A 13151-nucleotide genomic window follows, 5' to 3' on the forward strand; every position below is an offset into this window, starting at 1 on the left:
ATGGTACAACCCAGCAGGCTCACTGGTCCTCGCACCAGTGGATCTATGAAGGATCTGGCCGTCTCAGCGGATCCCGATACGTGGATGCTGTGAAGCTGCGCAGTAGTTTAGTGAGTACCCATCAGAACATTGAGAGGTCGTGGTATACAGCGACAAAACCTACGCTGTGAGGGAGGGTGTGGGACCCCTCCCTCCTTGAACCACATCTTCCAGGGGTGATCCATGATGCATGAGATCCGCGTCGCCCAGCATGATAGGCTCGTTGATTTCCTGGAGAGGCAGTTGAGTCGAGCAAATCCCAACTATCGTGTCGGGAAAGAACACATGTTATGTGCTGGAGCAGTCATGAGACGGCCAAACCTTCTGGTCGACACGGGGACCTCAGTGGTTGTATTAGACGTGCAGGTTGTCTCTGATGCGCGTTACACTTCCTTGGACTCAGCTAATGCACGTAAGGTCGAGTATTATAACACGCATGAACTAAAGGAAGCAGTGTCTCAGTGGGCAGCCAGGCCCGCAGCCACTGTAGAGGCGGTGACTCTCAACTGAGCAGCAGCCCTTCAAAGGTTGGGAATCACTCCTATGTCCTTGGCGAGCTTGACAGTACTTTCTCTGGAGGGATCGCAGAACATCTTGTGATTTCAGCGAAGAAGGGGCTTATGGAGGTGAGGGCGACCCCCTGAGTGACCGCTCTGTTCGGCATTCTGGGCACTGGGGATAGCCTGCCGGTTACACGGGTGGCATCCTTGCCCTACCAACCGTGGCAACGTGCGGTTCCGTGGACTTAAGAACGGTCCACGGGTGGTAGGGAAAATGTACATGAATTAACGTAGCAATGTCATGGACCTGGAAGTACATTGCAGAGGGTGGACCACCCCTCTATACAGGCACTAACAGAATCACAATGATGAGACGGGGCAGGGAATAGTTTGTTATATGGTCCAAATCAACTGCCTCCTGATCTGAGTGATTACTTATCAAATAGCCAAATGCCTCGTCATCTTATCCTACAGAAGTGCATAGCCACAGTCTTAGAGGGGGAAAACTGAAAACCCTTGGAAGTGGCCCAGGCAGAAATCTTGTCCAAGGCAAGTTGCATACGCCGCTCAATAGTAGACATGCGGAAACCAGAAAACCATATAGCTATGTCATCCACATAAAGGGATGAGGATACCCCAGCAGGCAAAGTGTTTGCGATACCATTGATGGCCACTGCAAACAGGGAAACACTTAAGACACTCCCCTGTCGGACACCTTCCTCCTGGCACAGTGGCATGGAGAGGGTAGAACCCACATGAACCCGAAACACACGATCAGTCAAGAAGTCTCCAAGCAACACAGGCAGGCTACCACGTAAACCAAAGGCATGTAGTTGTTGGAGGATGCCACGATGCCAGGCAGTGTCATAAGCCTTCTCAAGGTCAAAGAACACAGCCATAAGATGTTGCTTGGAGGAAAAAGCTTCACAGATCGACGCCTCAAGCCTGATAAGCTTGTCTGAAGTGCACCGTAATTTACGGAAACCACTCTGCGACGTAGAGAAAAAGCAACCTTTCTCCAGAAACCACATAAGCCTGACATTGACCATCTTTACGAACAGCTTGCATACACATGATGTTAAAGTGATAGGGCGATAGTTGGTGACCTGGGAAAGATCTTTACCAGGCTTGGGAATGGAGAGGACAATACCCAACTTCCAATTTCTGGGAATAGAACCCTCACTCCAAACCCTGTTAAAAAGTTCCAATAAAAACTGAAGTGAATCAGTTGGCAGATGACGAAGCAAAGCGTATGGAATGTCATCAGGCCCAGGAGCAGTGTCACTACACTCTGAGAGGGCATCAAGCAGCTCACGGAGGCTAAAGTCTAAATTATATGTCTCTCCCGATTCCTACGAAAGGTAGCAAACACCTGAGAAGAATCCTTTTTTTGAGACGGCATAAAACTGATTTGCAAAGGCAGAGGCTACTGCATCTGGTGCAGACACAAGTTCTCTGTGAAGTCGCAACACCAGTGGGGTGGGGGGCGAGAACCTACCAGAAATCTTGCGCACCTTCTTCCACACCACAGACATTGAAATGAATGAATAAATGAACGAATAAATGAAAATGTGACATGGCAGCGCAACAGCAGAGGTCATATGCCACCGAACACAAATATTAAAAGGAAGTCAAAAATAAATGAATGAATAAATAAATAAAATGATGCATAAAACAAAACGACAAAATTAAAGAAACAACCAAAACTAAAACGTGGTGGAAAGATTTAGGTTAAACGAGAACAGTATAAAACACAAACTAAAATATGGTAAAGTCCTACAGTTTGTGGAGAAGGCCAGAACTTAACACAAAGGAGATGGTGCCTCCTCCCATAGCGCAAGCCTCTTCCCCAAGTACAGAGGAGAGAAGATACAGTAAGGTCCATTGTTGGCTCGGCACCCAGAAAAGTACTGCCGACGAAGGTCCTGAAGACTTGGGCATTCCAAAAGATGCTGCACAGTCAAAGGAACCAGACAGTCTTCGCAATAGGGAGGAGGCGCCTTCTCCATCAAAACACCATGAGTCAGCCTAGTGTGGCCAATCCGGAGACAGGCCAAAGCTGTTTCCCACTGTCGGGATAGTCCTTCATACCCTTCATCGCCCAGGTTCTGACGAACGCTGCGGAGTTTGGTTGCCCCTACTGCATCCCACCTTCTCTGCCAACAGAGCCGGACAGCTTCTATAGTGCTTGTACATAAATCCTCTGATGGGACACGGTAATGGGGAGAGGAAGGGCGAGAGGCAGCGGCTCTCTCCACAGAGTCAGCACGCTCATTGCCTACGACCCCCACATGAGCAGGGACCCAACACATCTGTACAGAAAATCCGCGTCTGTGTAATAAGAAGAGCCACTCCAAGATAGACAGGACTAGAGGGTGTGATGAGAAGCCACAAGAAAAAGCTTGCAAGGCACTGGCTGTCACTAAAAATGGTGAAAGAAGCCGGGGGGAAACTAAAAATCAACTCAACTGCAACTAAAATAGCTGTAAGTTCAGCAGTAAAAACAAAGGCGGAAGGAGGAAGACTCCCACCATGGCTAAAATCATGGAAAACTACATCAAAGCCTGTCCAAGTGCGGGACTTGGAACCATCAGTATATACAGGGATCAAGCCACCGTGGGCAGAGGCGTGTTCTAAAAAATAAGACAGAGCTACCTGTGTGGAAAGAGAGGCCTTCCTCTCAGGGAAGTAATCACATGGCCGTACTTCTGGGAGAAGCCAGGGAGCCACTCGGGTAATATGCACAGGGCAAACAGGAAAAGGTTGAACACCTAACTCCTCCACGGCAGCCCTCACTCTGTACCGAAACGGTTGTGGATAGCGAGGGTGGGTGTTATAAAAGGGGAAAAGAGTGACCTCGGAGACAGCCATACAACCTGGGGCCAACCGAACCCCCCCCAACCAAATCATCCAAAGGTTGGCCACTGGGTGACGGATCAGAGGGAGCAATCGACTGAGCTCTATGAGTATCTAAAGACCCAGGCCCCACCACACTTGAGGAAGAGGCAGGGACGGGAATCCTAGAAGGGCCATCATGAACACCCACAGACTTAGACACCACCACTGGCTGGGTTGTCGAGCAAAGAGCCCCCTCAGAATCCTCATGTGGTACAGAAGTTTGAACCTTAGAAGGAGGGGAGTCACCCAAAAACTCCTCACTCCTCACTCGTTTGAGGTTGGCAGATGCAACCTCCATCTCTGCACCAGGACTTAAAGCATTAGAAACTATAGTGCCACACTGTAAAGGAGAGTGAGCAACAGTAGCAGAGCGGGCAGATGGTACAGGAGCAGCAGTCGGTACGGGAGTAGCAGCTGATACAGAAGTATGAGAGACGCTGTTTTTTTTGGATATGTCAGGACAGGAATGCACAGGAAGGACATCGGGAGTTTTGGATGTGTCAAAGCAAAGTGTAGCATCGACACGGGTGTTTGTCACAGGAGGAACCGGAGGAATTGGGATGGGGGGGGCACTCCCAGACGCTGGAAGAACCACCGCAGAGGGGACACCCCCAGAGACAGAAGGCACCTCCCTGGAGGAAGGACAGCTGCTTCCAGGCTGCACTCAATCAGTGTAACCCCCCAGGCGAGAAGGCCGGGAAGTAGAACCCCGAGAATTTGATGGGGCATTGTGTGATGGCAGGGGCACCTGCCGGGTAGCTTTATGGCGAGACAACACAGCAGCAAAGGTAACCCCAGGGCGAATGAACCGCTCCCTTACCTGGCCTTTGCCTCAGAAAAGGAAATTTTCTCCTTCATTCGGACAGAAATGATCTCGTATTCATATTTGTATACTTCACAATCCCTTGAGGAAGCTGCATGTGCTCCTCCACAGTTCAAACATTTAGAGGGTTGAGAACAATCATCTATACCATGAGAAATTCCACCACAATTTCCACAGACCTCAGGAAGGCCAGACGCTTCCCGCCTGCAAGAACAGCGAACGTGACCAAATCTTTGACAATAATAGCATCTTCTAGGTCGGAGAACATAAGGTTTAACCTTTAGCTTCCACCACGCAGCAGTGATAACCTCCGGCAAGGTAAGAAGGTCAAATGTCAAGATAAGAGTGGGCGTGGGGGTTAAAACCCCATCAACCTTCTTCATAATTCTCTGTACTCCTACAGCACCCTAAGGAGCCAGCCCCTCTAAGAGGGAAGAATCAGAATACTACGAGTTCAAGTCACGAGAATACACAACCCCTCGGGACTGATTTAGGACCAAGTGACGCGAGGCAGATACAGGATAATCAGCGACCGTAGTTAGGGACTGGATGCGTGAACTCTCCTCTTCATTCTTGGCTTCTAGCAACAGAGAACCATCACCCTGCAAAGAGACCTTGGGGGCAAATCCACATGCTGTAACCAGACCACTGTGAATCTGAAAACAGTTCAGGTTCCGGAAGGAAGAACCATCATTCGTTTTGAGGACTATATACTTTGTGTAGGAGTGTTTCACAAAGACACCAGGCAATAACTCGATGCAGGGAACATCTAAACTAGCAGTTTTGGCAGACGACCCGGAGGGTACAGGGTCGTCGGCCAGAGAGTGACCACTTGATACAGACTCGTGTGGCTGGTCACCGACCACACGAGTGGTTAAGAAATTGTTTGATGTATCCATATATACGTTAGTAAATATGAACTGGCACCAGGAGCCACGGGAAACCGCCTACCAGGGAGTGAGGGGACCGAGCGCGGTCTGATGGGAGCGGGGTACCTCGTCCCCAGAGGGTGTCCCCAAAAGGACACCCTGTGATGCGAAAGTTCGCTCCCACCAGTGCAAAGACCCCCTTCCCCAACACCCCCCAGCCCAGACACCCAACCAACCAACTCAGGACAGCACCGAGGCGATCCCTCTGGAGGGCAGCACCGATGACCCTCATGGGCAACCTACGTTTTGGGCAGCGCTTAGTCAGACCCCTCACCCACAACCCCACCCGCGAGGGAGACCCTGCCAGATGTCGTTACATCCACGGGCAGGCCCGTGGGATCACAGGGGCACGCAAGCCCCCCCACCACGACAAGGTGGCTGCCCACGGGGGGGGGTTGTGTTAGGAAGAACACTGCCACCGTATTCCCTGCATGTCGTAAAAGGCGACTAAAAGGGGCGGTGTGAGGGGACTAGGGACCCCCTCCTCTGTTTTTTAGTTCCTAAAAAGAGACAGGCCAGAGAAAGGGATGGGGGATGGAGTTATCCCCGTACCCTGAAGATTGGGTCTATGAATGTGCGTGGATGTAGTACGATTGAGGCCAAAAGGGAGGAGATTGGGAGAATTTTTGTGAGAAGAAAGTTGGATGTGTTAGCTTTGAGTGAAACGAAGATGAAAGGGAAGGGTGAGTCTATGTTTGGAAGTGTGAATGGAAGATTGTCAGGTGTTGATAGAGGAAGGGCAAGAGAAGGTGTGGCCTTGTTAGTGAGTCCGGAAGTACAGCAGCGTGTAACTGAATGGAAGGAGGTGGCATTGAGACTGATGTGGGTGAAAGCGAAATCTGAACGTAAGTTGTGGGTGTTTGTGAGTGCATATGGGCCTGGTAGTGAAAGGGATGAAGAAGAGAGGGAGTCTTTCTGGATGATGTTGATGAGTGTTTACAGAGTTTTAGAGCGAATGTGAATGTGGTAATGATGGGAGATCTGAATGCTAGAGTGGGAAATGTAGCAGTTGAAGGTGTAGTTGATATGCATGGTGTGCCTGGAAGATATGAAAATGGGGAACGAATGATAGCGATGTGTGCTGAGCGAGAGATGGTGATTGGAAATGCGCTGTTTGAGAAGAACGATATTTATAAGTATACATGGGTGAGACAGGAGGGTGGAAGGGTTGTTGATAGAACTTTGATGGACTATGTGGTTGTGTCTAGGAATGTAATAGGAAGATTGTTGGATGTGAGAGTTCTGAGAGGGGAGGGTGGAGGTATGTCTGACCACTACCTGGTGGAAGCAAAGTTAAGAGTAGGTAAGAGATGGGTGAGAGCTAGGAGGGTTAGGCGTGGCAGGGAGGTTTTGAAAGTGAGTGAGTTGGATAAAAGAGAGAAAAAGATAGAGTATCAGGAGAAATTGAAAGATGAGTGGAACGCAGTGAAAGATCAGGAAAATGGCAGTGTGGAAGAAGAATGGCAGTTGTTTAAGAGTGCTGTAATGGGGCATGCAGAAGAGGTGTGTGCTGTGAGACCTGTGGGTGGAGGTGTAAGAAAAGGAAGTGAATGGTGGTGCGAGGAAGTAAGTATGGCTGTGGCTAAGAGACGTGCATTTGAAGTGTGGCTGCAGAGGAAGGATGAGATGTCATATGAGAGGTATAAGGAAAAGAGGAATAGGGCGAGAAGGGCTGTGCGTGATGCTAAAGTGGCAGCAGATGAGAGGTGTGGTAGGTGGCTGACAGAGAATTTTCAACAGAATAAGAAAATGTTTTGGAAGGAGGTGAAAAGGGTAAGAAGGGGAGAGTCTGGGAAGGAAGAACGAGTAAAAGCAGAGGATGGAAGGATGTTGAGATGGATGCAGTAAGGAAGAGATGGGCAGAGTATTCTGAAAGATTGTTAAATGTAGAGGAGGAAAGGGTGGCTGAGATTGTGGCAGATGGAAGGGTTCAAGGAATAAATGTGTTGGGAGAGTTGAATGATTCTTTGATCACGATGGAGGAAGTGGAGAAGGGAATAAAGGAGATGAAAATAGGGAAAGCTGCAGGTATGGATGGGTGTGCTGTGGAATGCCTAAAGGGTGGTGGAGTGACTATTGTTGACTGGTTAGTAAGATTGTTGAATGTGTGCTTTGTGAAAGGTATGGTGCCAATTGAATGGGCAAGTGCTTGCATGGTCCCGTTGTATAAAGGCAAGGGTGATAAGTATGAATGTACTAGCTTAAGAGGTATAAGTCTGTTGAGTGTTGTAGGTAAGGTGTATGGTAGAGTGTTAATTAAGAGAATTAGAGAGGGTACAGAAGGAGTGATTGGCGATGAGCAGTCTGGCTTTAGGAGAGGGAGGGGATGCGTGGATCAGGTGTTTGCTGTGAGACAAGTGTGTGAAAAGTATTTAATGAAAGGCAAGGATGTGTTTTGGGCATTCATGGATTTAGAGAAAGCGTATGATAGAATTGATAGGTAGGCTTTGTGGACTGTTTTAAGATTGTATGGACTTGATGGCAGGTTACTAAATGCGGTGAAAAGTTTTTATGTAAATAGTAAAGCGTGTGTAAGAGTGGGAAATGCTGTGAGTGACTGGTTTCCTGTGAGAGTGGGGCTGCGACAGGGATGTGTGATGTCGCCTTGGTTGTTTAATTTTTACGTGGATGGTGGTGTACGGGAGGTGAATGCAAGAGTTTTAGGTGGAGGTCTGAGTCTGATGAATGTTGATGGTGGAGAGTGGAATCTTAAGCAGCTACTGTTTGTGATGATACTGCACTGGTGGCTGATTCAGAGGAGAGATTGAGACAGTTGGTAGAGGAGTTTGTAAGAGTGTGTGAAAGGAGAAAATTGAAAGTAAATGAGAATAAGAGTAAAGTGATGAAGTGTACGGGGTTGGTAGATGGTAGGGGGATGAATATAGTTTTGAATAGTGTTACGTCCCCAGCTGTCGTCACTCCTCAAGCACGCTGCAATAGTTAGGTACAGCAAGAAATTCGTTCGGCCTGCAACTCCTCATTCCCGGGCCAGCTGGATAGCAACATGAGATATCTCCACCACAAATACTGTATCATCCATCACACCATCAATGATAATGAAATAGCCTACTACACTATCTACATATATTTACAAATAAACACACTGATACTCAAATAAAGAATATGCTTAGATCACTTATGCTATATCCCCACAATGATCTTCTCAACACCAAATGACACTCAATAATAACCATAATAAATATCTCAAAATAATTAACCATTCTTCCTCACATGTTACTCTATAATATTAACCACACAAATACTCTACAATGGTTCACACAATAATAATCTCCACTATCACAAGTACACCACCACGTGCACCATAGGCTATCTTGTGGCCACCCACACCACGCTCTCTCTCTCCATCACCTGTATATTCTCCTCCCACAAGTAATACTCATCAATATATTCACATAATTATCTCACCACTTCCCTTGTATAACACCTCACACTGTGTGACCACGCTGCTCTCCCAAAATCACCACGTGTCTCCTCCAACACGCCCACCCGAGCAGAAACCCAGATCAGCTCATCACACGCCGCCAGCCACCAAGAGAGAGAGAAGCCACGCACTCTCCTCCCCTCGTACATACATAACATATCTCTCACTAACGGGATCACAATACAACAACATAACCTTACATGTTAACCCTTAACAACTTCACAAATATTAATTCATTTCTACATTCTCCAAAGATAAACTCCAACACAATATACAATCACATTATACAATAATAAACATAATATTCATTACATTCATGATACACAACAAAAGAAAACGTACTGTATGAAATAAGGGATAACTCCTCGTAACACCCTCCTTCCAGTTAAGACGTGAATTCTCCCTTTAAGAGGATTCACATCTCTCAGGAACGCGAGAGAGAGCGTCTGCTATCACATTCTCTCTTCCCTTTACATGAGTCACAACCAAATTATATTCTTGCAACAGCAGACACCATCTCATTAACCTCTGGTTAGAGTTCTTCATCCTACAAGAGGATTATGATCAGTGAAAATTTGCACGGCCTCATGGTACCCTTCACATACACTTCAAAATGATTCAAACACACAATGCCAAAGCCTCCTTCTCCACAGTACTGTAATTCTTCTGATATGGTAACAACTTCTTAGAAAAATACCCAATAGGATGATCAACCTGCTCCACTTCCTGCATTAATACTCCTCCAATTCCCTCACCACTGGTATCCACATACAATTTAAATGGCTTATGATAATCAGGAGTGACCAATATGGGTGCATTTACTAGCATATCCTTAATTTTCTTAAAAGCCTCCACACAGTGCTCACTCCACATAAATTTCACCTTCTTTGACAACAACCTGGTCAATGGCAATGCAACGGCTGAAAAGTTCTTGCAAAATCTTCTGTAATACCCACTCATTCCCAAAAACCTCAACAATTCTTTCCTATTTGTTGGAGAAGGAAAGTTCGGAATATCTCTCACCTTAGCATCCAATGGCCTCACTTGTCCTTGTCCTACTTTGAATCCTAAATAGTCCACATAAGCCTTCACAAAATCACTCTTTGCTAAATTCACTGTGAGATTTGCATCATCTAACTTTCTAAATACCTCATCCAACAACTTCAAATGCTCCTCCCATGTATCAGAATACAGTACTATATCATCAATGTATACAGTACAACACTTCACTCCACTCAACACTGCATTAACCAATCTCTGAAAACAACTGCTACTGTTCTTCATTCCAAATGGCAAAACTTTATACTGATACAACCCATCCATGGTAACAAATGCTGACAATTCTTTAGCCCTTTCAGTTAATCCAACTTGCCAAAAACCCTTAAGCAAATCTAACTTTGTCACATACTTAGCATTTCCTAACTGATCAATACAGTCATCAATCCTGGGAATAGGGTATGAGTCAGTCTTAGTTACAGTATTCACTTTTCTAAAGTCAGTACAAAATCTGTAACTATTCCCTCCAGCCTTAGGTACAAGTACACAGGGTGAACTCCATGGACTATTACTTGGCTCAATTAAATCATTTTTCAACATGTACTCTACTTCCTTCCTCATAATTTCTCTATTTTGTGGAGTCACTCTGTATGCATGTTGCTTAATTGGCCTTACATCCTCTACTTCCACATCATGCACAATAACATGGGTTCTTCTAGGAGCATCAGGAAACAAAGATCTAAACTTGTTAACAATTCTTTTTACCTCTCCTTTCTTATCCTTATCTAAATGCTTCAACTTCTCATCCAAATTATTTAATATGACTGAATTTTCCAAACTCTGACCTTCACAATTCATCAAGTCATCACCTTCACAATCACTCTTCTCCACCTTCACAACATTACCACAATTTACTTCATCAATTACATCCAATACTTCTTCCCTACCATAGTATGGCTTGATCATATTTACGTGACACAATTGAGTTCCCTTCCGTCTCCCTGGGGTTCTGACTATGTAATTTACATCACTGACTTTCTCCTTAATGGCCCAAGGCCCACAATATTTTGCTTTCAAAGGATTATCCTGCAATGGAAACAACACCAGCACCTTATCACCAGGCTGAAAACTTCTATCTCGTGCCTTCTTATCATACCAGGTTTTCATATTAGTCTGCGACTCCTTTATATTCTCACAGGCAATCTCTCTAGCTCTCAACAATCTCTCCTTAAACATAGTAACATAATCCAGCATATTTGGCACATCATGATTTCCCAACCACTTCTTCAACATACGCAGAGGTCCCCTGACCTCATGTCCATACACAAGTTCAAATGGACTGAAGCCAGTGGACTCCTGTACAGCATCTCTTATGGCAAACAAAGCTAGTGGCACTGCCTCATCCCAATCCTTATCCATTTCAGTACAGTATATTTTTAAAGTCTTCTTTAGAGTTTGGTGAAACCTTTCCACACATCCCTGCGACTGCGGGTGGTAGGCACTCGATAACTGCTGCTTAATCCTCAACTCTTTTAACACCTGACCAAACAACCTTGAAGTGAAATTACTGCCCTGATCTGACTGAATTACTCTCGGGAGTCCAACCCATGAGAAAAATTTAACCAACTCCCTCACAATCACTTTAGCATGGATACTTCTCAAAGGAATTGCCTCTGGAAACCTTGTTGATATACACATAATAGCAAATATTGATTGCCTCGCTTAGAACGAGGTAGAGGACCTACAACATCAATACATATCCTGCTGAATGGTTCATCTACAACAGGAATAGGGTGCAATGGTGCCTTTACAATATTCTGGTTAGGTTTACCAACAACCTGACATGTATGACAAGTCTTACAATGCTTAATTACACTCATCTTTACACCTGGCCAATAAAAATGTGCTGTCACTCTACTCAAAGTCTTTCTTACACCAAAATGTCCTGACCAACTATCTTCATGAGCCAACTCCAAAATCTTACTTCTGTACTTCTTAGGGACAACAATTTGGGTCTTCATCATCCAATGATCAGATACTGGGCTATCAGCAGGTCTCCATTTTCTCATTAAAATTTGGTCTTGCACATAATATCCCACATCTCCATCAAGAATTCCTCTCTCAGCCTCACTCCACAACGCCTTCAGACTTTCATCATTCCTTTGTGCATCAGTTAAGTCTTCCTTTTTTACAACAAAGTCTGGCAAAGTCTCTACTTCCTTCCCTTTCACCTGCTCTGCTTCATCTCCAGGTTCACAAAGCAATGATGAGCTTAGGTCTAACTCACACTCCTCATCTTCCTCCGCTCTTTTAGCACTAGCCCTTGTCATTACACATGCTGGATAAATCATACTCTCCTCAAGTCTCTCACCATCCTCACATACTTCTGGGTCTACGGTTTCACTTTCCTGGTCAACCTCAGGATTTTCCACAATTTCAGGCTCAGGGACAACTTTATTGCCTGCCAAATCATTTCCTAATAGCATGTCCACTCCTGACACAGGCAATCCTTCACTTACTCCAACTTTCACATTTCCTTTGACAAATCCACTCTCAAGCCGCATACAATGTACTGGTACTTCAAGCTCTGAAGAACTCACACCCCTAACAACAACATTTTCACCAGTAAAGGACTCATCACTCCACTCTGCAATACCTTTACGTACAAGACTCAGGTTAGCTCCTGTGTCTCTCAGTATCACAATCTCCTTTCCTTGTCCCTCACCCACCTTCATCTGACCTTTGGTGATAAATGGCTTAAACTCTACTGCAGGTAACACCTTGGATCCTGTACATACATTTGCTAACAATTGTTCTACATGTTCCTTCCCAGTTACAGTCAATCCAGCTTCCTTGGAATTCTTCAAACTATAACACTGATACTTCCTGTGACCTACTTTACCACAATGCAGACACTTGGGTTGCACCTGATTTTTCTTACAACTTATACTTAAGTGTCCAAAATCACCACACTTATTACATTTGATTCCTGACTTATTTTGATGTGAGGCATTACTGACCTTATCACTCCTAAACAAAGGTGACTCTACAGCCTGACTTTGAACATGTCCAACATTAGATTTCAGAAAATTATTTGAGTTCTTGAAACTGTTTTGGTTAGCTGTACCTTGTTTACCACCCCAAGAGTTGGTGGACTTGTTGACCCAGCTCTGGTTAAATTTACCTTTATCAGCACCTTTGCTCATCTCATACGCAACAGCAACCTGATCCGCTTTACGTCCAGCCTCAATCACATTTCTAATGTCTAGTTTCATTATTTCATACCTCAGTGCTGGTTTTAAAGTATTTCTAAAATGTTCTAACATCAATAACTGTATCACATCTTCCTTGCTTGTCACATCCTCAGATTTCAACCATTTACCACACTTCAGCACAATCTCTCTGGCAACTTCCAAATAGGTGTTACTATGTGTCTTTCCAACGTCTCTGAAACGCTGTCTATAAATTTCTGGATCCACCTTCACAGTCTGTAAAATTGCCTCTTTAACATCATCATAATCACT

The 13151-nt window shown here is 45.3% G+C and overlaps 1 protein-coding gene across 1 annotated transcript; it reads left to right on the plus strand.

The window, feature by feature from the left end:
• The first annotated feature begins 225 nt into the window (after positions 1–225).
• Positions 226–549, plus strand: LOC145408690 (uncharacterized). Its single transcript, XM_080279365.1, has one exon. The coding sequence runs from the start codon at positions 226–228 to the stop codon at positions 547–549; it is 324 nt and encodes a 107-aa protein (XP_080135491.1).
• Positions 550–13151: the final 12602 nt, after the last annotated feature.

Source organism: Coenobita brevimanus, chromosome 78 (assembly GCF_032717465.1).
Source record: "Coenobita brevimanus isolate Jiangsu-jjx chromosome 78, ASM3271746v2, whole genome shotgun sequence".
NCBI lineage: Eukaryota > Metazoa > Arthropoda > Malacostraca > Decapoda > Coenobitidae > Coenobita > Coenobita brevimanus.